Source organism: Falco punctatus, assembly GCF_963210335.1.
Source record: "Falco punctatus genome assembly, chromosome: 4".
Classification (NCBI taxonomy): domain Eukaryota; kingdom Metazoa; phylum Chordata; class Aves; order Falconiformes; family Falconidae; genus Falco; species Falco punctatus.
The window spans coordinates 26,889,228-26,915,267 of record NC_137583.1 but is presented as its reverse complement, the minus strand read 5'-3'; the positions used below and the strand labels follow the sequence as shown (position 1 = coordinate 26,915,267).

General features: G+C 45.4%; 3 protein-coding genes across 9 annotated transcripts in view; 1 reads left to right on the top strand and 2 right to left on the bottom strand.

The window, feature by feature from the left end:
• Positions 1-43: 43 nt before the first annotated feature.
• On the bottom strand, positions 44-11,186 carry HAGH (hydroxyacylglutathione hydrolase). 7 transcript variants are annotated; one of them, XM_080386588.1, is made up of 9 exons: positions 11,077-11,186; positions 7,347-7,528; positions 6,828-6,892; positions 5,839-5,956; positions 4,677-4,785; positions 3,631-3,734; positions 3,067-3,168; positions 2,552-2,631; positions 44-2,030 (listed from the first exon to the last, which is right to left on the bottom strand). In XM_080386588.1, the coding sequence occupies exons 2-9, from the start codon at positions 7,449-7,451 to the stop codon at positions 1,931-1,933; spliced, it is 783 nt and encodes a 260-aa protein (XP_080242714.1). In that variant the 5' UTR covers positions 7,452-7,528; positions 11,077-11,186; the 3' UTR covers positions 44-1,930. The 7 variants fall into 7 exon arrangements, with proteins under 7 accessions (XP_080242714.1, XP_080242713.1, XP_080242717.1 ...); XM_080386587.1 differs by having other exon boundaries at positions 10,976-11,113; XM_080386591.1 differs by lacking the exon at positions 11,077-11,186 and adding an exon at positions 10,274-10,605.
• A 33-nt stretch (positions 11,187-11,219) lies between these two features.
• On the top strand, positions 11,220-12,779 carry FAHD1 (fumarylacetoacetate hydrolase domain containing 1). The gene has a single exon (XM_080386602.1). The coding sequence runs from the start codon at positions 11,365-11,367 to the stop codon at positions 12,043-12,045; it is 681 nt and encodes a 226-aa protein (XP_080242728.1). The 5' UTR covers positions 11,220-11,364; the 3' UTR covers positions 12,046-12,779.
• MEIOB (meiosis specific with OB-fold) overlaps positions 12,557-26,040 on the bottom strand; it is a 29,239-nt gene continuing 15,755 nt past the window's right edge. The window contains exons 2-13 of the mRNA XM_080386623.1: positions 24,605-24,662; positions 23,138-23,269; positions 22,320-22,392; positions 20,838-21,033; positions 20,229-20,329; positions 18,494-18,546; positions 18,301-18,396; positions 17,825-17,926; positions 17,191-17,344; positions 16,634-16,817; positions 16,058-16,144; positions 12,557-15,181 (exon numbers count right to left, since the gene is read on the bottom strand). Of these exons, the coding sequence (XP_080242749.1) occupies positions 15,053-15,181; positions 16,058-16,144; positions 16,634-16,817; positions 17,191-17,344; positions 17,825-17,926; positions 18,301-18,396; positions 18,494-18,546; positions 20,229-20,329; positions 20,838-21,033; positions 22,320-22,392; positions 23,138-23,269; positions 24,605-24,662 (1,365 nt within the window). The 3' untranslated portion in view covers positions 12,557-15,052. The remainder of the gene's footprint in view (positions 15,182-16,057; positions 16,145-16,633; positions 16,818-17,190; positions 17,345-17,824; positions 17,927-18,300; positions 18,397-18,493; positions 18,547-20,228; positions 20,330-20,837; positions 21,034-22,319; positions 22,393-23,137; positions 23,270-24,604; positions 24,663-26,040) is intronic.

Here is a 26,040-nt window from a genome sequence, read left to right as displayed (position 1 = left end):
AATTGTGAGATAAAGAGCCCCTCCCCGGCCGTCCCACCAACGCTCTGTTTACAGCTGCTATTTATTTGCTTGTTTGCAAACAGCCATCAGTACAGTCACGCTCCGTTGTAGCAGCACAGCATCCCAAGTCAAGGAGCTAATAGTTTTGGGTACTTTTCCTTCCGAACTACATAAAATGTACATTTTTAATAACAAATAAAGAAACAGCGCTACACCAAATCCCACTCCTGCAGCTGGAAGGGTGGTGACACCAGCGGTTACGAACTCCGGCGTGGCCTTACCGACACGCTGGGGAGAGGGGAACCTGCAACCAAAATCGTTTGACTCTCTTGATAGTTTCAGCTGCAAAGCATTTGTTTGAAAGTCCCTTGTACACAAGCAGATCTGCAATATGAAGCCAAGACCAACAGAGAAGGAAGGAAATATAATTAGGAGGAAGATGCACTACAGACGCAGCTGCCAAGCCCGCAGGGCTGGCTCCCACCCCACTCTGCTCACAGCTCTCGTTTACAGACACGGAGCTGCAGGACACGAAGGGCAGGAGCCGGGTGACCCACTCGCTGAAACTCCGGGTTTATTTTCCCTCAAAGTTTACCCCATTCACCCACTTCGACACACTATTCCCCGTCAGAAAAGGAGCCCAAGGGGAAGTTCCCTCCCTGCAGCTTCCAAGGCAGCCACAGCCTGCGGTCACACAGCACCGCTCCGAGAGCAGAGATGGTTTTTAGCCCCACAGACCAACCAAGAAAAAGGAACGTGCCTCGCTACTGTGGGCTCTCAGCGGGTCTGGGGTCTAAGCCCTGTTTAATTGGCAATGCACAAGCACCCTCACCATTTACATCACCCCAGCAGCCTTCCCAGCAGAGCTGCTGGACCAGGCAGCGGCTGCGGGGAGGGGGGCGGCCCCCGCAGCACCCACCTCAGCCAGGCCCTCAGGCTGGAGCCTCCTGGCACAGGCCAGCGCAGCCGCCCGCTCGCCGGGGAGCAGCGTCCCGCCACCAAACGCTCCATCACCGCGTTACTCACAGCAAGGTACAAAGCAGTTCTGGCTATCGGCAGCGAGGAATCTGTTGGTGGAGCCTCGCCGCTGCTCAGCTATTAGATACGCAGTTAGACACTATGTTTTTTCTCGGGATTTCAAGCCAGCAGACAAATCCCTTCTTCATTTGTGCAGTACTAATACAAGTCACATACAGATGACACTTAAGAGCAGTAAGCAGGTACATGCAAACAGGCTGAGGTTAAGAGTAAAGGGTAGAAGCAACAGTGCAATCTCGAAGCCAGTGTGCTGCCTGGAACGGTTCCTGCAGTCCATGACGGGGAACATCAAGAGGGAAGCTGGACAGCCCCCGCGTGCCGCCCCGAGCCAGACCCCCTGCGTATGTCACGAACCAAGCCCCGGACTGGTGGTGGCAGAGCAGGTCTGTCACGGAGAACTGCTTTTAGCGGAGCCAGAAGCAACAGACTCAGAAGCATTTAAGTAGCAGCATGAAAGAAAAGTTCAAATCTTCAGCTGGCAGCGCAGTTACTGCATTTTGTCTCTGTTAAACGAAGACATCTCGGGCTCCAGTCCCGCTGTCTGTATTCACATCGGGCTCCTACAAAAATAACAGGAGCTTTTTCCTAGACCTCAAGGTTTGACCCTTCCCCACCCCAGGCTCTGAGCCACATATCAACACTTGTAAAGTGATCTCCATGTGACACACGTGACAGTTTGAGAGCCAGCAATAGAAGGATAAATATTCTTCATCATAATATAAATATGCTGTAGAACATCTCAACAAGGGCAAAGTGCTTTTTTTTTCTTAATTAAAACAAAATAAAAACCTAAATATGACTGTCTCAACCACAACAGAGGGTTCAACTCCTAAAACATCTGAATGCTCTAAATTACACTTAAATTGACATTAAAGTGATCCAGGCAGAGTGCTCAGTCCTTCGGGACTCGGAAGTTATCCTTCTCTTTTCTGATGGCCCCCATTGTTCGGATGGGGTCGGTCTCCCCAGCATGCTGCTGGACTGTCTTCTCCCTGCCAGGAGGGAACACCAGGGACAGCAAATGCACAGACTGCAAGATAAAAATCTCGGGTATGAAGCTGCAACTATCATGTTTCGCCTGCATCAAGGGGAAATGTTGCACTTAAAGATCAAAGACTCAGGGGTTTGGCACAGGCTTATCTGCTGCCTTGGTTTAAATGCTCATTGGCAGGAGGAAATTGCAAACACTCTCATGCCTTGAACAGCATCTTTTGCCGCGCCTGTCTGCCAAACTCAGCTTGATGAAGGAACATAATTACAGAATGAAGCTTGTTCCATCTCCTGAGTCAGGGACTTCACGGCAGCAGAGATGCTCACCACAACCCTTCACACGCCACAGCAGCAAGCCTCTGCCAGGACAGCAAGTACATTTTGAGGAGGGTCTTGAGGGCATCAGAACAGGAACACGCGAGGCAGGAGAGCAATATCCACTTCCAGCTCTTTCTCTGGAGACCTGCTCCTCCCCACATCCCCCCTCCAAAGAGAAGGACCCATACCCACACCTCCTCCATACCTCACTCGCATGAAGGGGTTGTACGTAAACTCTTCTGCAATGGTGGAGGGTATGGTTGGCTCACCACTGTCGTACTTTGCCTGTAACACAGGAGAGATTCCTGCTTCAGGAAGAATGTGGTGGTGAACAAGAAATGGCCTGTGTATGAACCGTGCAGGTGCAGTGCTGCAGCTGCCTGCCTGAGCTGCTCCTCAGGCCTGGGCCACCGGACAGACAAGCACTGAAGGACACCCAGAGAGACCCGGGACAGAGCGGACCCTCCCAGACAGATGTGGACATCAGCCTGTCATTATACCAACAGGCTTCCAGGGAGGGTCACCCCACCACCAGCCAGCCAACCGTCCGCTTGGGACACAAACAAACCCTGTTGCCCAGCGCATCGCTGCCCTGGCCACACCACATACTGCAGCACCGGGCTCTTAACTCCCTTCCCTCAGCCTCTCTGTCTCCCCGACACGGACTCTCCTCTACCTCCATGAAAGCATCAAGTGTAGGGAAAGGATGAACCAGCTCACCTTGGCCCACGCAAGCTTTTCCTGGATAGCGACATTATTGGGTTCAACGTGTCGAGCAAACTTGAGATTGTTGATCGTGTATTCGTGACCGCAGTAAACTCTCTAGGAAGAGAAAGGAAGAGCAAACACTGGGTAACTCTGAGGGTACAAAGGTGAGTGCCATGTACCATCACCAATGTCATGGCACAGCAGAAATGAGAGTCAGCCCTCCAGAACACACGACACTCCACTGTACATGCACAGAAGTGCCAGGAGTTATCAGCTAGTACCTTCTGCCAATTAACTGACAAGCCTGATGAAAGAGCCCAGGCGTCCCAGCTCGCTAGCCTTTGCTTTAATAAGCAACCCCTGCTCTTTCCCCACAAAGCACAAATGTATTTTAGGTAGGTATTTCCTTCCCAGAGGACTCCAGCTATTCAGCATCAAAGACAATTCCTGATGTAAGCGTTCATTCCTTCAACACATGAGAAATTCTCTCTTTGAACAACAATATTATTAGTTTCTTTGATGTCTACAGCAGTTCCTGGCCAGTTAACTTTCTAGCACAAAAGGAAAGGCTCATACCGTTTTGGGGTCCAAGCTGCCCAAAATCTCAATCAGCGCTCTGTACATTTCCTCCGGGGTTCCCTCGAAGAATTTCCCACAACCAGCCACAAACAGCGTGTCACCTGCAAGGGCGGTGTGACATGGCATCAGGACCAGACAAGGCTCCTCACACCAAAGCGTGAGCACACAGTCCTGCCACTGCTGTCCTCAGTGCTGCTTGGCAGAAGGCACGGGGAGAGCCAGGCTACACTGCTGCCCCACACACAGGCTCAGCGCTACATAAACCCACGTGGCAAATGCAGCTTCTAATGTAGGAAACCCCACAGTCGTGCCAGGCAAACCGTGCTAGCACCTCCCTACCTGTGGGTAGTCTGCCGGCCCCTCTCGTCCTTTCTAGAATGGAAAAGGAACACTCGTTCTTTTTGCTATGAAGCTGAACAAAGATGAGTCACCTCTGCATTTTCTCCCCAGTGCGCCCTAAAGTCTTGCTTAAGCTGTTACTTCTTCCATGCAGCAGCTGGTGCAGGCTCTGGAGAATGCCCATCAGGAGAGGGATGAGGTGGCAGTCTGGGGAGACTGGGTGCAGACTGAGGGAAGGGGAAACCCTACTCTCCAAAACAGGATCCAGAACCTGGCTGCCACAGACGGACCACCAGCCCTTTCTTACTCCCCTGCTTCCTCTTCTCTCAGTTTTGTTACGGACATGAGTACAGATATATGGAAAAACAACAGGTTTTAGAATCAGCCACAGCTTGGCCCGCGAGAGTAAACCAACGGCTCTTGTTTCAAGGAAGAAAATGCTAGATGGAGGACTCAGCCAGGGCTCGCTCTTGATGTTGCTTGCAGGGTGTCCAGCAAAGGTTTACAAACCCAGAGGGGTTTCACCAGTTTCATCTACAATTACTACTTGCTAGCACTTGGTAAGGGGGCAAGATGTAGGTGTTAACCAGCTGCACGGGCAGCAAGGGATGAATGCACATCCAGAGTCAGGAGCACACAGGCAGAGGGGTAGCTTATTTCTTTGCAACACAGACTGCCAGCAATGCAACCTCCCAACTCCTCACCTGTAAAAACAGCAGGTGGCTCGGAGCTATTTGGCTTAGTCACATAATAACAGATGTGTCCAGAAGTGTGACACGGCGTACAGAGGCATTTCACATTAAGAGATCCCACCTGAGAAGAAGGCAGAAGACTAGAGCTTAAGCTACTGTTGGCTAGCATTTGTATGGTTAGAAAAGAATTGCAACTATTACAATGGTCTAGTGGTCCTACAGGCACGTTTTCACATAGCTGGCCAGTAAACATCGGCTCTGCTCCTGGGAGAGTCCAGCAAGAGTTTTACAGCAGGAACTTGGAAGGGAGCTGTTTCCTCCTAGCAGGCGTTGTGGCAAAGAGAACTGCCAGATTCTATCACTCGCATGCAGAGTGACTCAGCGTCTGGTTGGCAGCAAGAGCAAACAGATCCAGAGCAACACAAAATCTTACAGTCAACCAAGTGTAAAAAGCTCCAAACAAATATGAAGCTGAAGGGAACTGGATGACACTCACAAAAAGGGAAGGATTAAGCACATTCATGAGGCCAAGGGGATGTTTCCCCCACAGCCCTAACACACACACCTTCCCGTGTATTTCATGCTCCCCTCTTTGCTGCTGCCCCCCGCAAAGGTGCACGGCAAGACTAGCAACGATGTTCACGCCAGCCTGCACATTTCACAGCAGTTTATGTCATCTGACAGCTCGTCAGTACACAAACAGCTAGGTTCCAACAAGGTTCGCTGCTTTAGCACCAGAAAAGTAATGCAGGCAGCTAGCACTGCTCTTCCCCCTGTATTCCCGCCGTTGTTCAGAGAGGACCACTTCCACTCGCTCAGCGCTAACCACGCTCCAAGCAGAGCACAAGCCCTGTCCTTTCACACCAGTTAAGATAGCCGTCAAGGAGCACACGGACACCCAGCATACCCCCGGCAATGCAGGTGCCTGAGCCACGCCAATGTTCTCATCAGTGAGGAGGTATCACTGGCCAAAACAAGACAGAGGAGTCACGGTTCACAGGGCAGGAAAAAGGCAAAAGCTGTACTTAAGTACCAACTACATCCAAGAGATGTTACAAGGTAAAAGAGCTGTGACCACAATGTTAACTCAAGTTGGACCACGTTGGTCCAGCCCTAAAGCTGTGACACACTCAGGAGATGCCCCCAGCCGAGTCCTGCAGTTCACTCTCTTTACCTTGAGCGATGTAAGGTGAGACACTTTCTGCGTCAGTGCTCCTACTCGGCTGTCTCCCCCGTACACACGCAACCCCGTCTCCATCTTTACGAGCTTCTCATTTCCTCCAGCATGGTCCCTGGAAGGTCAGAAAAATGGATTTGTGCAGGGTTGAGGACAAAGTTATTGTTACTTACATTGCAACAGTAACCCCCAGGTGATCATTCCTAATCAGTTATTCTCACAGTATCTAACACTGTCCTCACAGCAAAGGATATGTCACATCAACATAAGTGGAGATCATTTTTCCAGTAACTAGGGCTGTGAGGGAGGGAAACAAACCCCTGCAAGTTCATACCTAGTTGGGAAACAGGAGCCTTAGGGGCTCACAGTCAACTCTCCAGTAACTAGGGCAAGAAGCGACTGGAATAACTAGGGTACATATAATCCAGTGTCCTGTAAGACACCATGGAGCAGGCATACAGAGGTCCAAACAGCGTTCACTGGTGGTGCTGGTCCTGCCAGATCAGGGCTGGCTTCCCAGCTGTGGAGGTGGCTCCACTGTGATGCAAAGGAGGGGTTACTCAGGTTCAGCACTGCACAGCTGCTAAAGCAAAACATTCACCTTTATGTGCCTGGCAGGGTTAATCCGCAACACAGGTAATCCTCCCAAAAGTGCTGACCGTGAGCAGCATGCCTTACAGACATGTCCTAGCACCTCAGTGTGAGTGTGCTCCCTGCCACACTCCACAGCTACCTGCACACACATATCACTGGCCACCTGGAGTAAGTCAGCATTTTAAAGGTTAAAGGCACCGACACACAGAGCTTGCAGTCTAGACAATGCATCTGGCCACAGGGAGCCAAGGGAATGCTTCCTGAGCTCTGATCCTGCTCCTCACAGCTGAGCTCCTGCTCAGAGAAGACCAGCCTGACCCAGAAAATGAACAGTTCTTGACAGCTTCTGTTTATGCAGAGGGAAAAGGGATCCTACTACAGCAGATAGTTACCAGTGATGATGTGTGGTCAGGACGGTGGTTAGCTTCACACCATGCTTTTTGACTGCATCCAAAACCTGCAGGCACAGCAAGAGCATGACAACTCGAAAGAAATGATTTAACAGCACACCTGGTGCCCAGAATAACCTGGACACAACTACTGCAAGGTCTGAGAGCGGCACACCAGCACCTCTGCAGAGAGCTCGTCCCTCTCCAGGTCATAGTTACAGATCAGGGTACGAGGTCTCTGATCCATCTGGCCATGACTAGGCCCTCGGTCCCTTTCCCTCTTTTCTGCACTACATCAAACAATAGACAAAACTCAAAATCAGGTCAGCAACAAGCTGCCTGAGCCCAGAAGCAGACTGCCTTTGAAGCCCTGGCCGCACCTATGCATGGCCAGCATTTCCTACCTTCCCCCACGCCTGAGTCAGCGTGTGACTAACGCTCCCATGGATGTGGCAACCTGGAAGAACGTCCCAGACCCACAGCGGTGAGCACCCTGCCCCCAAGGGCAGCAGACAGCGTTACCTTCTGGGGCTGCACGGGATCAACTATTGCAGCCTCCTTCGTTTCTTCATCAATGAGCAGGTACATGTAGTTGTCTGTGAGGGCTGGGAGTAATTCCACCTTCATGTTGGCTTGTGTGACCGTCTTCGGCTTCCTCCGCTCGTGCTCCGTGTGCAGGAAGACAGCTCGTAGCTGCGCTGGACCTGGGGACCCCAGAATAGTCAAATCTCAGGTTAGCCCAGGGAGGGGAACAAGTGGGACCGAGCACAGCACGTGCCCCAGCTCACGGCCCCAGAGAAGGAAAGGTATGGACAGCCCAACCTGCCTCCTTCCGAGGAAAAGGAGAGAGGCCACCACAAGACAAAACCTTAGTGCCTGGCTGTGTCACCTGGAGCCCCACAGCTGCACCAAAGGACGGGTCACTTTGCTCCCAGAGCTGTGCTCATGCAGGGAAAGCACTCTACCTCGACTGAAGAGATTTCAAAAGGCAGGAAAACAGAATGGAGAGGGAACAACAGGACAAAGGTCAGCCTGGGACAGTGACTTTGCAAAAAAACCCAAAAAACAACCAACCACAAAAGGCCATGTTACAGCCAAAAGACAAAAAAGCATGGGGGGTGGGGTGGAAAGGAGAAATACAGAAATACACATGCTGCTACAACAGAAATACCTGGTTCACTACGCAGGGAAATAACATCCTGCACAGCACAGGGAGAGCAGACAGGCTCTTGGCATGGCAGGCAAGGCTCCCCTCCTGGCCTGGCACCAGGCACGCACTGCAGGCAGGTTTTTCGCTCACGGGCTATCTTTATGCAACAGCAGCGCTTCCCTATTTGCTCTTAGTTAAATGTTTAATCAGACCCAAGAAACAAATTTAAGGGCAGATGTGAATAACCTGGGGTCCACTGTTCAACTCACAGATACCCAGTTCTTAAAGAAACAACCAAGCCCTTGGAGGCTCTGCCACAAAAAAAGGAAGGGAAAGAAAGAGGACAAGGTCTGCCATTGCTGCATCCCTGCAACTCAGGCCTGGGTTCATACGCATACAGGGACAGAGGCATCGGTCTCTGCAACTCAGACATCAGTTATCTCAAAGCCCAAGGTCCGTGCAGACCACTGAAGGTGACGGTGCTGGTCTGAACTGTGCTGGCTCAGCCGCTGTTCCATGTTGTGCTACTGAGTCTCTCCCTCAGGCTCGCAACACAACGCTGGGTGCAAAAGGGAGGGGTCACCACGCTCCTAATCAACCTGCCCCGCTCTCCCAAAACAGCTCAGTCCTGCCCATCCCCGATAAGAGCCTGCTTTGGGGAGCAGAGGCCCCGCAGAGCAGACACAGACTGCGCCCCTGCAGCACCACAGACCCACGGGGCCAACAGGGCTGCAAAACCGAGCTCCCAGCTCCGACAGGTGCCCGGCCCAGGGCAGCCGAGGCAGTCAGGCACCTCTGGTACAACTGTCCTGCCTAGAACTTCTTCCCTTCTACTTCCACCATCTCGCTTGCTTATGAGGTAAGGAGGGGAGATGGTAATAAAATTAAACACAGTGCTGCAAAGAAAATCCCAAGGAATGACAGTGTAGCCATGCACCGTTTGGGTATTTGACAGCGAAAGGGCGTAGTATTGAGAAAAGCATCCATACCTGCTGAGTGTTCCACTGGAGCAGAAGAGTCCTTTCAAAAAAAAGAATAAAAAAAAAAAAACCAAACAACAAACCAACCCTTACCATTCTTTGACGGGAAAAAAAAATAAATTTAACTGCTCCCTAACATGAAGTTTGGATGCTCTCAGTCACAAGACCTATATATACTGCACGTTTGTTTGCGTGCTAGACACCAGCTGGGGGGGGGGGGGGGGGGGGGGGAAGAAAATACCAAACCCAACAAAACTCCACAACCTTAACTTCACGTCAAAGGAATTATTTACATATTTAAAATGTTTTCTTCCTATGAGCTGTTTCTAACCTTGGCCATGATCCCAAAATCTCTTTGCAAGTTTAATTCACAATTCTTGCAAAAACAAACAAACAAGCTACGCCACATAAGGAAATGTTTTCTAAACTGTAATTTAAACAAAGGAATGAGAAAACATCCACAGAGTATGAAACTAATTCTGAGCTCCCATCTGCAGCTGAGCAGCACCTTCCCAGCCTGCCCGCCCGAGCGGAGCTGGGGCGCTCCCTGCGCACCCCGTGCTGCTCCCACCAGAAGGGCCCATTCTCAGACCGTGCTCTACCCAAGCAAGCTCCCCCAGCGAGACGTAACCCCTGCCCTAGCCCAGACTAACGCAGGTTGTTTCAGGATCGCTGTAACACGTGCAGGTCTGCTCCAAAATTAATACCCAATGCCTTCATTTTCGCTCAGTTTTGTAACACATTCCTCCTGACTTCATGCCTGAAGCAGGGAGGACTGGGGACAGCAGAACGCCAGCAGCCTTTGAATCCCACACCCCAGCTTTCTGGAACAGTTCGGTAGTGCAGCTTGAGCCACCAAGAGGAAAGGGTTTGCAGATGGGAAGCGTTAATGTTATCACATCAATGCATACACGCTGGAGACCAAAAGCAAGCAGGCGGCAGCACAGTGCAAAGAAGCAGGGTGCCTCAGAAAAGGGGTGCTTCGTACATTTTCTCCATAGCGTTTTGGTTTACTCTCTTTATTACAGAAAAGAGTGGAAAATTCCTATTTCAAAAATGGCTGTCACTCAAAACCAGCTGCACACCCACACCCAGATGAACATCCCTGCGCTGCCTCAGAAGAAGAACCACCACGCTCCCTTTTCACATACTCTGCCCACAGATATTTTTTGGATACCCAGCAAGTGTGCAGCTCTACACAACACCCAGCGAGCCGCTCCAGAAGCCAGGGCAGCTCCCACTCGGACTCGCCCCCCCCCCGGCACATGCTGCACCCACCCACCCACCCAGCACAGCCTGCTGGAAGGTGCAGCACCCACCCCGCACCCCGGGAGCAGCTGGATTCCTCTCTCCCACGGTGGCATCAGGGTTTCCAAGCCTGGGGGTTAGCTCCGATGGGTCTCACTTATTAAGGCCAGCTCTTGGAACTGGAGCAATACAGCAGGCCCCTAGCAAGGCTCCCCGGAGCCGCTGGGAAGCTGCAGCCCAAGCTCTGGTTCAAGGAGATGCTTTCACTATTTAGGCCCGAAACGCAAACGCAGAGCTTCGACAGTTTTGGTTCATATTTACACTGCCAGTGCAACCCGCCGCCCGCCAGACGCAGCCGAAGCGCCAGGCCACCGCCAGAGCGCCGCGGGACCGCCGGCGGGTCACCCCCCGGGCCACCCCCCCCAGTCACCCCCCGGCAGCGCCAGCTCCAGCCGCGCAGGCACCGGCCGGCCCGGGCTGCCAGGCAGCGGCAACACCGGGGCGCAGCCGGGAGACGCGGAGAGAAAACCCCCGTCAGAGCCGCTGCCCGCCGGCGGACCCCGGCGCCGGGCCCCCTCCCCGGTCCCAGCCGCACGGTGCGGGGCATCGCCCGGCCCCCCCGGTTCGGCAGCGGCTACGGTGTCGCTGCCCAGCCCCCGGGCCCGCTGCAGGGGGGACAGCCCCCGCGCTGCCCGGGGACGCGGCCCAGCCCCGCGGGCCCCACCAGGCGCACCCCCGGGCGCCGGGCGAGCCGCGCCGCCCGCCCCACGTACCGGCTCGGCACAAGGCCCCAGCTACCAGGGCCGCACCGAGGCCCCGCCAGCCCCCGCCGAGCATGGTGGGCGCGCCCCGCCCGCTGCCCCGGCCCGGTTACCTCCGCTCCCCGCCCTGCGGCCGGCCCCGGGGAGGCGGGCAGCGGCCGGCGCGGCCCGGCACGGCCCGGCACGGCACGGCGTGCGGCGGGGGCGGCGCTGCGCCCGCCCGGCCCCCTCCCCTCCCGCCCGGCCCGGCCCGGCCCTGCCCTGCCCGGCCGGCGCACCCGGGGAGGAAGCGGCGGCTCGGCGCTGAGCGGCCCGGGGCAGAGGCGGCGGCGCGGCTCCGGGCCCGGCAAGGACGCTCCAAGGGCGCCCGCGGTCCGCGGGGGGAGAGACCCGCGGTGGCCATGGCCTCCTCCTCCTCCTCCAAACCCCTGTCCCGCTTCTGGGAGTGGGGCAGGAACATCGTCTGCGTGGGGCGCAACTACGCCGAGCACGCCGAGGAGATGGGGAGCGCGCTGCCCCGCCAGCCCCTCTTCTTCCTCAAGCCTTCCTCGGCCTACGTGCGCGAGGGCTCGCCCATCCTGCGGCCCTACTACTGCGCCAACCTGCACCACGAAGTGGAGCTGGGGGTGGTGCTGGGGAAGCGGGCCCGGGCCGTGTCCCAGCAGGCCGCCATGGAGCATGTGGCCGGCTATGCCCTCTGCCTGGACATGACGGCCAGGGACACCCAGCAGGAGTGCAAAGCCAAGGGGCTGCCCTGGACCTTGGCCAAGGGCTTCCGCACATCATGCCCTGTCAGTGACTTCGTGCCCAAGGAGAAGATCCCGGACCCTCACAAGCTGAAGATCTGGCTCAAGGTGAACGGAGAGCTGAGGCAGGAAGGGAACACCTCCTCCATGATCTTCTCCATCCCTTACCTGATCAGCTACATCAGTGAAATATTCACCCTGGAGGAAGGGGACTTGCTCCTGACAGGATCTCCCAAAGGAGTTGGGTCTGTGCAGGCCAACGACGAGATAGAGGCCGGGATAACAGATGTCCTCTCCATGCGCTTTAAGGTAGCGCAGCAGACACGTGGATCCTAACCGGGAGCCCGTCTGCGCAGGGAAGAGGCTCTTCTGTGAACATCTGGGGAGCGAAGAGAGACACAAGCCATCCTGTACATTAGACACTCACACGGCCCAACCATTGAACGGACTGCCACACATCAGGGACACGTAACCCATGAGCTTGAAAGGCTTTTGACTAAAACAGCCCCATTTCCGTGGAGGCTTCAGCCTCCTCTGAGGCTCTGAACCTGGAATCCAGCTTGGGGAAGGGGATTAATACCTAAACCGTACCTTGGAACTGGCGATGGAGACTGTGTGCCCAGTGGCTGGTGCTCACGGTGTGTGCTCTTCTGTTCTCCTGATGCTTCAAGCTTTGTCAATGTATTGTGTTAAAATAAAAATTATAAATTAAATTATTAAAGTGGTGATGCAGGAGCTAAAGCTCACCCATGCAATGTAAAAATCAAAGATGCATGTAACAGTAAATCAAGAATTACAGCTTGAGAAGGAAATTCTCTCGTTGGGGTGTTCTATAATGAAAAAGATGTTTGCTTTTTAGATTAGTTTCACGATTCCTCCGTGCATTTTTCAAATGTACAAATTAAATGAGGATTGCTTTCCCTCCCACTCCAAGGGGCGTAATGCAGCAGGAAGTGTGCCAGATGCTTGGCAGATCGTTGGTTTTTTTCCCTAAACTGAGCTTTACATATACTTCTAAGAGTAAAATAATATAAAAGATCAAGAATAAAGAAGATCACTGCTAAAGATCACCATCAAACTTGTCTTTACTTTTACTCATTTAAATATATTTTTAATAAAAATCTAACTGCAGCAACTGCCATTACTTACAGTGGAACAGTTGGAATTTTTTAACTATTTCCAGCTGTTAAAAAGCCACACTGTATAACTTTTCCAGTTTCCAAACTCCAACTGATTTAACACTCTCTACTAGTTTGCATGACAGCGGGTTCTCTTGAAATTCAAAGGAGGGACAGTGATTTGTAAAATATAATTTAAAGAACCCTCCCCCCGCAAACATCAAAACTTACCATTTTCAAACGTTGCACAGAACTGACTGATTTCTAACAGGAACAGATGATTTATTTTTTTACATATGTGCCAGGACCGAAGTTAAATGCTTCCATTTATCGGAGCCAGATCTTAATAATCGTTAGAAAAAGTTGTGGGTTCAGAAGTGCATTTGGAGAGTCTTACAGAGAAAATTACTGTAGCCCAAAGATGAGCACCCCTGTGAAAGAGCAGCATAGTCCAGGATACTGCAAATCACGTCATAAAAAGAAAGAGCAACGTGTAGCAGAAGAAAAAGATATTTTCCTGTCAGCCTGCTTCTCCAGCTGCATGCATCTGTAGTACACTACTGCATACCCATATGCCACCTGCACTGGGCACCAGTCTGGCAAACATGCAGGTGTTTCAGTTTGCTGTAATTTGAGTGAACTAAAAAATTTATATGCAGTGAAATAACAATAATATATTTCACATGTTATTTCAGTTCACTTAAGCCAATAGTTTAAAGCAAATGTAAACGTTCTTCATATGATGAGACCTATGTGCTGTGGACATAATTCAGACTCCATCCAAGGGCAGCCTCAGGAACCGAGGCCAGCTGGAGCGTATAGCCATTGCCTCCAGACACAACCAGCCCCGGGGCTCGCAGAAGCCCAAACTGCTCCTCGATTTAAGCCTGGCTCTGTCAGTGGGAAGCTGTGCTCTGATATTGCTGCCACTCGGGGAGCTGGGCCAAGCAGCAAAGTCAGGCCGACAGAGCTGGGCTGAGCAGGGAAGCTGGGGTCAATAAATTCTGAAAGAGGAAGAATTAAATTCACTCTCTGTGCTGCTTCCATTTCTTCCTGCCTGTCAAACATTACCATCTATGGCAACAGCAACAACACATCATTTGTAGTTTGGCCGTCAGCACTGTTTATTGACAGCGGAGCTGAGCTGTAATTAAACTCACCGGAAACATTCACCAGAATATTAGCTGTTACGGCTGGAAAGGGTTGACGTTGTTTGTTGCTGCAACAGGAGAGATGCAGTGACCCAACATGGTAAATTTTTTTTGGTGTGCTTTTAGTCCCTTGTTCCCACTCACATGAGTAGGAGGATGCAATCTTGGTGGATTACTTGTTAACATTTACTGCTTCCGTAGTTGTTTTCTGTGTGCCGTGTTGCTTTAACAGGTAGGTAGTGCACCAAGTGTAATCTGAGTTCCGCAGGGTATTTAACCTAACAAATACTTTGTAAAAGGCGGCCCTGGTATCTTCCCACCATTTGAAATAAGTCCCCATATGCTCACGTGGTGAGGACCGGTGCACCAGCTGCAGGGGATGCTAAGGACAGAAATAGATTAAAAAATAGGAAAGAAAAAAACATGGATAAAGGCATATTATAAGCATACCTGGGTTCTTTATGTTTGGCTAAGAACAACTGTCTTGCTAATGAAGAGCCCTTTTTCTCTGCCACTCATAGTCTTATAGTCTTAGCTTGATTGGTTGTCAGAGGTCCCTGGAAATTGATTAGTCTCTTCTAATAAGACTTAGTCTGCCCCAAAGAAAAGCAGCCTTGCAAACGCCATGGCTATTTCCAAGCCTCTGCAGCTGCCGAAAGTTCCGTGTTTGGACTTACCAACATGCACCACAAACCCAGGCAGTATTTCAAAGTGAGGCTTTAATTTTGCACTAAGACAAAAGTAGCGCAAAAGTAGCAGACAGTTGAAAACAGAGCAGCTCAGACCTGTATTGTACTATTTATTTCCGATTTTTTCAAAGGTATTCTAAACCAAGTGAAGAAAGCTTACACTCCACTTCTAAGGAGCTGAATTCAGTAGAACTAACTTTTCTTAAGCTGAGGCCCTAGCACACTTTTTAAAGTACAATAACCTGAAAAAGATCAACACAGAAGCCCAATTATAGGCATTAGTCATGCATATTCCTTCTTTACTGTCAGAACATACTTGGTGAAATACAACAACAGCATTCTACTTCTACAAATACAGCAAAGAGAGTATTTTTCCTAGCTGTTATTAATAGTGTAATCTCTTATTTCCAGTCTCTTTTCCCAGCAAGCTCCAACTCGCCTCTCTAGGGTCTGCCAGTTTGCATGAAAGAACATTCACTTTCAGTCCAGTTCTCCAAGTGGATGACAAAGTAACCTGTAAAAATAACTGTCTTTGTTTCTGCTGCTGTGTAGCACTTTGAAAAACATTGTTTTCAAAAATCACACAGCATGTTTAATTGACAGATTTGGTTATACTTATTTTACATTATTTTATGTATGAGTACACACATGTCATGCTATATACCTGCCACTGCTAAAATAAAACACTTCCATTTTTTCCTGGAAATAGAGCCAAAGGGTAGGGGAGATGCGAGAGTAAGAACAGTTTTGGTGAGAAGAGTGAGTTTAAAAAGGGAGTCAGTTTAGAGTTGTCTAGAACAGGCAGTTTATGAAAAAGGAATCTAGTCCAGTATACAGCATGCAATTAAAAATGGATGCTGCAAATAATAGCAGATCTTTTAACAATTGCTCCACGTGTGTGAATCCAATATTGTTGTTGCTTTAAGGAGAATTGCAGATTTTAGACACACCTAATTGCATTATTTCTAAAAATACAGGTGACTGAGAAATATACTTGGGTGACGCCATATACCATACAATCTGTTACATATATTAACTGTGCTGCCTTCTTGCAAACAGATACTGTTAACTTTATTCATTATAAACCTACAGCCATAGAAGCCAGTGGCTGAGGAAATCACATATGCATGCTTTTGAAATACCAGCTCCTTAATCAGTATTGGCTAAGAGCAGTTTGTGTCTTCCATAGTTCTCCTGAAAGAGGCCTGCACATCTGATCCTGCAGGGACATCCCCTGTGTTGGAATTCCGACAGAGTACTGGAATATTCAGAACATGTACAAAACCTAATCCTTATTTTTAAAAGTTCAGCAGACTTGACATGGAATCAGTACTAAATATACTACCGAATGGGAAACAGCCACTGTTTTAAATTAACATTAAATACTAACTTTAAAATAAATCTTGCTTCGTTCCAAAAGAAGTTGCCATTTCAATGCAGTCTTCTTGTCTTCTGCTAGAGCGAGGAATTCATGGACCTGTTAATAACAGGACATCACAGAACACTTCTTTGGCATATAGTTATAACGACATCTCCACAACAAAGTGATGATGAAAAGAGCATCTTACACATTTTTTAATGCATTTCTAAGCTGTATTTTTCTATTTTAACATGGTGTTTGGTGTGATAAATGTACCAAGACAGTCAGATTAATCAGAATAAACTGCAGTCTCTGAGAATCAAAGTTAGGGAATTCCAACCATCTTTTCAGAAAAGTGCAAATTAATTAAAATAAAGTGGTATTCTGAAAATTCAGTCTTACATTTAACACATTTCTTCTTATTAGCAGCTACTGATTTCTAACTTTTGACTTGTTAAAAAGCCTTGTGTGTCTATATCCATATGCATGTGCAATTTGTTTAACCAATGTACACACACACACAAAGAACATTTACATAAATTTGTAATTTTCATCAGGCTTCACAGCTCAGATCAAATAAGAACAAGCTAATTCATTTCTACTCACTGTGCAGCCTAATGTTTCCTCAGCTACACAGTCAGACAGGTAACAAGAATAAAGAGTGCCTGTGTGATCTGTCAGGTCGACGAGTATGTCAAAGCTTGCAAAAGTTGACTTTGAATCTGAAGAGACGTCACTGCAGAAAGTGCATGTGTTTGACATTTCATTCACTATAAAACGGCATATTGAACTGAAACAGAGAAGGTAATTAATGCATATATGCAATTCCTCCCTAATTGAAACTGTTTTCTAGACTGAGATTTCCCAAGAGACATTTTTTCTTTAAAAAAATTCTTCATCTTCTAAACTCTTAAGTCTGCCTGAGACAAAATGGCCTCTTTCTTCTTCGCTCCTCTAGGACAGAAAAAAGCAGGTCCTTCATAAAGGCAGCTCCTCTTCCTTGCTACTTCTGGAAGTCGTCACAACAGAAACCTACAAGGACTCCTCCAGAGGAGTTTTATTTCTTGTCTGGAACTGGACTAAAATACTGTTCTACCTAATTTGGGATCAGAGAAGAAGGACAAGCATTTTTAAATACAAATTTAAAACAGGCAGTTGCTTACCATCTGTTGCGTACAACTTTAGATGCATTATCATCAATGTCCAGTGTAGAAATGTAGCCGTAAATAATGCCATAGACTGGTTCAAGTTTTCCATCACTCTGGAAAGCTTTTTCTTTCAGCTGTTTCACAGTATAAACATCAACTATAGTCTCCACTAGAAGTTTAAAAAACATGTTAAGTGCATCTGAGAAAGAAATGACACAGAAAAGCGAAGACAAAAAACAGATCTTACAGTAATAAACAGGAGAAGATTTGATCTAAAGCATCAGCAAAGCCCCACACACCTTCCTTTTGACGCAGGCTTACCATTTGGGGACAAAAGCAGACTCAAATCAGGAAAATATCTAATATTTAATCTCTGTATCCCCCAGAATGTTTTTTTGAGAGAAAACTTTCCCTCTCCATTTTTCGTACCCATTCAAGACAGAACACACCAGACAAGCTGCAACTGGCAGTCACTAACCCTGAAGACACATAACTGACAATATAAGGAATAACCCGTAGTAACAACAGCCCAAACTTTAACAATTCAGCCGGGCTATACCTTAGTTTTGTAAGAACTTAGTATTTCAGCTGCACTATGAAACTACACTGTACAATTAAATAAAATCAAAGTGTTTGGAACCATACTTACAGTTAATGGATTCTTTTGACTGCTCCTTCAGTTTATCATGCAAAGTTCCTGATTGTGCACTCTCTTTTATGAAGCTGAAGAGAACATTTGCTTCTGCTGTTTCTTGAAAATGTATTTTTAAAAATTATTAATATATGTAGCATGTAAAAATAACAGCATAATTATATTCTACAACTTTTCATTCTGGTAGCACCAACACATTGTCCCCTGGAATTAGCCAAGAGATGCTTTCCTCTTTTTCACTTTAACTGTTAGTCTTATATGGAATATATGAAGGCTGCTTAGATAAAATAAAATAAAAATAAAAAAGAGATAAATGGGTGGAAGCCAAAAGCATTGGCCACTACATAATGGAAAAGAAGCAGTGAGTTTTCTGAGGCAAGCAAGCAGAAGAAATCAGACCTCCAATAAAATCATTTGTGCATTCTAGCCTATAATGATTACTAATACCAAAGCAATACTTCAACAGCTCTTACCTGGGTTAGTGGTAATGATGGTTTTTGATATCACAGTCGCAATCATACAGTTTCTAAATTTGTCAAAATTTATTCTCACATCCGATGCAAATATTACTGTGCACACAAAAAAAAACCCAATCAAAACCTGTCACTGTAGAATAAGTATCACATTATGAACTACAGTAAAAACATAAGCCCCAGACTATTATACCTGTTTCTCGTGGGATCCAACTCTGCGCAAGCTGAATAGATTCATTATCCCAACTAAATTAAAGAAAGTAAATGTAGCAGAACATTTTTAAAATAGCATTCAAACGGTTTAGTACTAAATTACTAAATAATATAGTAATAATTTAATTAGTCAAAGGGGACACAACTCCTTCATTACATACACGGGCAAATGAAATGCCATGTAAATCCACAGGCATCTGGTTTGCAGCCAGCCAGGATGCTTTATGTACAGTCTAATACAGCCCCTATTTCATCCCATGCCAAACAGGATAAAATAAAGGGCTATTAGATTGTTCAAAATGATTAAATGAAGAATATACCTGGAAAAATACTGTATTTCAGAGATTTGACAAAAGTAATTTCTAACTAAAGCAAATCACAGTTAAAATAACTGCTTATCAGCTGAGCCTCTTCTGTAGGAACAAGTTGATTGCTCACATCGCCAGGCCAGATGTTCAGCCGGCTTTGCAACCCTGTAACTGTGGATGATGAGACTAGAGTGAGGTCAGTGGTATCCCTCAAAAATGATAATTTGATGGTTAAGTCCCTTGATGAAATCTTATTTGGTTCCTTTTAAGTCTGGACGGCAAGAATACTGCCAAAGCACAGTTTTGTTCCGGTGGGTTTTTTTTCTTAATCCTTGGAGAAAGTTTTGAAATATTTACGTTTTCTTTAGCATTGCTCAGCCATCTCTTTCACTGATGGCCTCCAAAACCTCTTCACTACAATGCTGTTGCTCAAGGATTTCCTGAGTCTTTGCCTTTACCTACAGCTCCATGAAAGTACAAAAGGCACCTAGACTCTGCTTCTGAGGCCTCAAGTATGCAGCTCTGTGTCGCTGTGAAACACAACGATGGGAGGTGCTGCTGCAAAATCAACATCGGTGGCAGCTCAAAGGCTAGAAAGCTTCACAACATAGATGCTGCCTATTGTTCGTGTGTGTACATCAAGTGTGTTAAACATTACACTGAATGGTAGTTTCTAACTCAGACATAGAGTGCAATGCTATCTTGCTACTTCTGTCTAAAGAACAAAGGTCAACAGAGGAACAACGAACAGCAAACCCAGTGCAAACTAATACAAACCCCCACCCCCCCACCCCCCCGCATGTAAGTAAGCCACAAGTTGATTGAACAAAGGATGGGCAAAGTGCAAATGTTGCTGTGTAAACAAGTCACTGTTTAAATGCATAAACGGTATGGACATAGTCAGGTTTGCAAATGGGATACAGCTTGAAAATATGGCCAAAGTAGTATCAAAATATTTCTGTGCTATTTTAAACATTTAAAACTATTTCAGCCTATTTCCATTCCACTTGTTAATTCTGCTTGGCTTTAAAAATGAAGCATGCTCCTCCTCTTCCTCATGCCCAGTTTGTGGAAGAAATGTACTGCCTTTGCAGCTGGTTTTTAAATGCCATTTACTGAATTAGTTTGAATTTCCACATTAAAAAAAAAAAAAGTAACTCTTCAGAATTAAGCTTCATTTTGCCATTCATGAGCTAGCAGTCTGCCAGCAACAATGTATATAAGGTCACTCTATTGAATCTCTTTTTTTAAGCCTCTGTGCGGTGTACCTTGCTACCTCATCACAGTTGCCACCCAAATAATAAATTTAAATTAAAAGACAGTGTTGTAACAGTATGTAATTACAGTTAATCTCTTTACCTAGTCTTGTGTTAATTGTGTATTTTAGTGAAATAAAAAGCATTTTACCATACTATTGGAAAAGACATCTCTGTTTCATCATACAGCTTTACTTCACATCTCTGACCTTTTCTTTTGTCCAAAGTCATAAAATACTTTGGCTCCCCAACCTTTAAGAAGAAAAAGAAGCATTTATGTTTCCTTTACTAAGTGTTCAGGAGAATAAAAGGGATAACCTAGCAAACAGAAGAGTTGAAAATGGGGAAAAAAATATCCCTGTAGACCACTAAAAAACCACCCACCATCCCCATGCACACTATGTTTAGTGTAACAAATGTTTAACAGTAATTTTACTTGAAGATAAAGGGACACATTTTATTTTATAAAGATTTGTGGCTTACAAATTTCAAGTTATCTACTGCTTGCACATGCATGATTTTGAAAAGATGACTGATATAGGACATTTCCATTCCCTCAATTTCCCTCCTCGTGGTGTTGACAAAAATCTCATCAAGTAGCTTGTATGGTTATTGTATCTCAGTCCAAGTGACTGCCAACCTAAACAGACCCACTGATTCCCATCCACTGTGAGTCCCCAAATCCATATTCACACTTAGTCAATTCAGTTACCCATGGTACAGTAAACAAGCACTACTCTGTTGTGGCTCCTTAACTTACTGACATTACAGCTGCAAGCACATTAAGGATTCTTCCGTCAAGGCTTTGTCCATTTGCAATGATATCACCCAGTGAATAATAATCCTGAGGGTCCTTGACAGGCAGATGCAACAGACAAAGTAGTTTGGTGTCCCTTCCGTAACATGAAGATGCTTTGACCACTGAATGATTTTCACTGAGCAGTAATTTGTAGCAACTAGATAGTATGCACAAAACAAATCACATTGATTAACATTTCACTCACCAATATATTAACAGTGTAAAATGTTAACTCAATTCACGTGAGAAAAATGACTGCTGATTTATTCCTTTCTTTTTTCCCTTAAGATATGAAAAAGTGTAATTTGTTCTAAATATATTTTTGAAAAGGTTACATGCTTTTCTCTTACAGAAGATGACTTGTTGTGTACATTAAACTCATTTAGAATTGAAAAGCCAGTGTGAATCACGAGCAACGTACAATACATATTTGTAACTCTGTCAGCTCTTATCAATCCCTAAAAATAAAATAAATTCTGAAATGTCTGTAATCTAGATAACTGAGAGGTTTTAGCATCATGACATAATAAGACATCGCTAGAGTCAGACTAGATATGGTAAAGTGCTTTCAAAAGTAAATAGCCCAGTGACCTCAGTAATATTTATAATGCACTGTTAGCCAGTGGAAATAAGATATATTCAATATATTCTGGACAAATGTATTTTACAAATGCTTATGAACTCTATAGACTCAGAGAGGAGCTCTTTTCATCAGTGAAGTTTCTACCTGACATTTGTTCTTTTACTTATTTCTGCTTAGCCAGAAAGTGAGTGTAACTGCTATAGCTGTACATTTGCTACAAACCTTACAGATCATCAGTAGAGCAAGAATATAAAACTTCCAACTTGCCAATATAATGTGCTTATATGCAATATCCTTACAACTGCCATATGACTAAAAATATTAGAATCTGACCAATTAGGAAAGAAACCCTAATTAAAGAACAGGCATATTAGTCTAACAACTACATGTTAGATAACACCTACATCTAAGATACCTAAAAGAAGTTATATCTATCTAAAGTACGACTTGCAATTTAGTTAGTTTCATATACTGGTTCAAACTGTTCAGATTTTAGGGAACGGACCGACAGACAGCAAATACCTTTTAGATAAACATGTCATTTGAATGGATTTTGATAAGGATATACTGTCTATAGAACAGTTATGTCTGATGAAACACTTCAGCAAAATCAGTTTCAAATTATTTTAGTAGACTACTCAGAATTACAAAACTCCACAGACCATATACAGAGAAATACATTCTCTTTTGAGATGATTTAACCATACATAGTTGAACACTGGGTGGAAGGTTCAGCTACACAAGACGACTAACCCCAACTACTTCTACTAATCGCAGGCTGCTGCAATTGGTCGGCAACTACAGCAAGTATTAACTTTAATCTTTCTGGAAAGAACTGCCAGTCTATGCTTTAAATTTACCTAGGAGTTACGGGGCTGAATTTTTCTTCCCTTTCGGCTTCCTTTGACTGAACTAAGGGATTTTCAATTTTAACTAAAATAAAACATTGATAAGCAACGTTAGGAAACTGGATACAGATAAACATAAAGAGAGATGGCTTTTAAAAATGGTTATTTTCAAGGTTGATGTGCAAAAGGTATGTGCAGTAACTATTGCCAAATGTTTTCATACTGAAAACCAGATCTGTCCAGGCAGCTCACATGAAGCCAAAGTCCCACAGAAGTCCTCAAGACATTTAATGGAAATAAAACAACACTGAGTTCTTCTGTGTATGCTCTTCACAGTCACAAGTTTCATCCAAACACTGGTCTAGCAACCATGGGCAGCAAAGTCGTTCTATTAACTTAACAAGATAAAAGCACATACTAGAAATAAATACAAGATTTATGATGTGTTTTTATGAACAATCATAGCCATATCTATAACTAAACAAAAATGAAGAAAAACACTGAACTACAGTTTATTTTTTGGAACTTATAAGAACTGAATATCATTTAAGACTATAGATAGGTTAACCATAGCTAAGTTCTGGGTGGCTGCATTCAGTGGGTTTGTATCTGGTCTTTTTGTTGACATATTTACTGGTTTTGCATTTAAATCCTTGAGATCTTACTCCTTTCCTCTTTTTACTTAATATAACTGAACAATTTGTTTCCAATTACACTGTTTTCTGAGTCCTCAGAGAAAAATATAGCAAAACCACAAACATGTAACACTGATTTACTGGGAAAAACCCCACATTCAAACAGAAACATGTTAAGAATAAACTCCAACTTACCACAGTCACCAACTCTAAAGCTTTCTGAAAGTGATCTAATATACTCTTCTCTGCCCCAACAATTTACATTTATAAAATCGCTTGGTGAATCACGAATAGTAAAACTGAAGGTGTATCTTTCGGACCCAATGTCTGCAAAAATAAACGGCACTATTACAATTCATTAGCACAACTTGATTTCAATCTAGAAGATCTGTGTAAAAACTACTATTTTGAGGCTTTTCTAGATTTTGTTGTGAAATTACTACCCTCAATCCGGAGAGTACCACTAGAGGTCAGGAGCCTGCTCAGTAAGCAGACGTGTTCACGAACAGGCATGGCTACAACTCATGCTGCAGCTGGACCTGAACCATCCATCCACGTACACATATCACTTAACTTCAGGCAGCATCGCATAAATAGACCTAATGCCAGAGAAATAAAAGAACCGTACGATGCTACATTCAAGGTACGGACAAACACATCAACGAGGCTATCACATGAAGCAATTCTGTGAGTGAGCGTACCTACTAGTCCAAAATTTGTAGTAGGCAGGCTGTCTTTTAGTGGCCATGGCCACGTACAAGACCACCCTGATGACATACAAGGCTGCAGACCACAGGCAGTATCAGCGGCCAGGTAGTACGAAGGGGTTTGACTCAATAAAGGGAAGTAAGCAAAGTGTTTCTGGCTTTATGGAAAATTCATGGTCAAGAGGGTATCAGTCTCTGCAACAGTGAACTCCCTTTTCTCTTGCAGCTAATTAACAAAGCTTTCCATGCATCATACAGCATTATGCAATAATTAAATTACCAATGAAAACTGTATAGTAATATGTATAGGGTAAGCATAATTCCATGGAGGCATAAATATGAACACCACATTTTCAAACTGTATAGAATTGCTTCCGGTGACAACGATGCCTGCCTTCTAAAAATTCACCACCAGAGCAGCTCAGCGTGACAACAATCCAGCAGAAGAGCTGAGCACTCCGCACAGAGCGGGAATGGCTCTCTGGGACTGGAGCTGCTTCCTAACTGTGTCTGTATCAACTCTAAGCTGTGGATATGTTATTTCAATTTCCAACTTATGCTGTATTAACATCTCAGACCAGAAATTACTTGTTTTGCTCCTCAGGACAGATCCTTAACATATCTGTTTTAAGAGAGAATGAATTTGAAGGGACCAGATCAGTTCCAGCAGGTTTATACAATAGTGGTTTATATCAGTACCATCTTTCTAGACCCTGAAACACTCCCATGATTAAGTTTTTCCAAACAAATTATAATTTATAAGGTCCAGCCAAATTAATGCTGCTTTTTCATCTTGATTCTCAAACACACACAATTATTATTTTTTTTTGTGCATTTTTATTCTATATGTTTTACACTAAGAAGTCTGTTTATTGTTCAAATACTATTTTCAGTTATATATGCCAAATTATACTGTATAAGAAAAAGAAGGAAAACCAGTTAAAAGGTACTGTACTTTTTCTGTCTGGAAAGCCTCTGACATCTGTTTTCCCAATAACCACACCGATTACATTCTAAAAAATAAAAATATTATAGATTACAAGTATTAAACACAGATGTAAATGATGAATTAGATTTCATGGACTTGTACTTCACTGATGATAATAAACATATTTCTGACTGGTAATCATTTTAATCTATTTATTTCAAAGTACCATATGAACTAAAGGCTAAAACATAAACATACAATTTTACATAAAGAAAAAGAGTGACTAATAAAAATATTAGGAGAAATACATCTGTTTCTGTTTGTAAAGACAATGGGAGGGCAAAAGCTCACCCAAAACATGCACAATTTTGGCTGTTCTACAGCAATCTCTTCTCAGGTAGGCAGCACTATTGTTATTTCATGCTCTGTGCACAGGTCTCAGATCTCCTTAAATGCACCATGAAAAGCCTGGACAGGATTTATTTTACAGTTAAGCATCCAAGGTTTCCCCTGCAGTCAGCATGAGAATACACACATGTACATCCACAGGGAGGGCCATTTATCCTAGCCTCATCTAAGCAACAAATTTCTACAGGTTCCTCTTCTTTCTTGCTATCTGTCTCTCAACCAACTACAAAGAGAGCTTAGGCAATGAACTGTTCTGACGATTCAAAACAAAATCAATCTTATTCTGCTTTGCTAAACCTGTATTTATTATGCAAAAGCACCCCAGACTGAGTTGTCAAACAAAACTACTAGGAGCAAATACACACAGGATCATATATGTATTAATATATAGCTGTGTGGTGGGTTGTTGGGGTTTTTTTTTTGTTGTTTTTTTTTTTTTTTAAAGGTCCTCCTCAGCATGAGAGAAGAGTATTGCGGTGCTAGTTTGATATTTAAGAGGTAAGCAATGAAAGCTGGTAACAAGGACTGGAAGGGGAGACTGAATTTGCAACACTGCATGGATCCTTCAAAACATAGTGTCCCACACATCCTCCACCTCACACGGACATTTACTTGCAGTACTGCCTGACTTCCTCGTTCCAGCAGGCGAACCCCAGCAGCCAGCTGTCAAGGGGCAGTGTAACCATTTAATAGTCCACACAGGCTGAATCCTGCACCTATTCACAAAGCAATGCAGCCTGACTTCCCTGTAACGATATTGACGTGCTCAAATATCCGATCTCATGTTCCCAGTTTATTTTGAATCACTAGATGGAGCAAGGTAACTGTCTTATCCTACAGCGATGGAAACTAACTCATTAAGAGGACTATGGGTACAACAGTGCAATATCCTAGTTCTTCCAGTCTTTCTAACAGAATACTTTCTGTCCATAACATGCAGTGATTTAGATTAGGATTGTTTTGTTTTGTTTCTTAAAAAAGCCAAAAAACCAAAACAGGAAACATTTCAATTAAATCAGAGTGCAACATTACCTGTATCTCACCACTAGTCAAAA

Coding starts and splice junctions, on each gene's coding strand:
- HAGH (XM_080386587.1), bottom strand. CDS start 11,039: ATGCTCGGCGGGGGCTGGCGGGGCCTCGGTGCGGCCCTGGTAGCTGGG. Junction 3,735..4,676: donor GCCACCTGCTGTTTTTACAG/GTGAGGAGTTGG, acceptor CCGCCCTTGCAG/GTGACACGCTGTTTGTGGCT. Junction 3,169..3,630: donor GCAGCTTGGACCCCAAAACG/GTATGAGCCTTT, acceptor TTCTCTTCCTAG/AGAGTTTACTGCGGTCACGA.
- FAHD1 (XM_080386602.1), top strand. CDS start 11,365: ATGGCCTCCTCCTCCTCCTCCAAACCCCTGTCCCGCTTCTGGGAGTGG.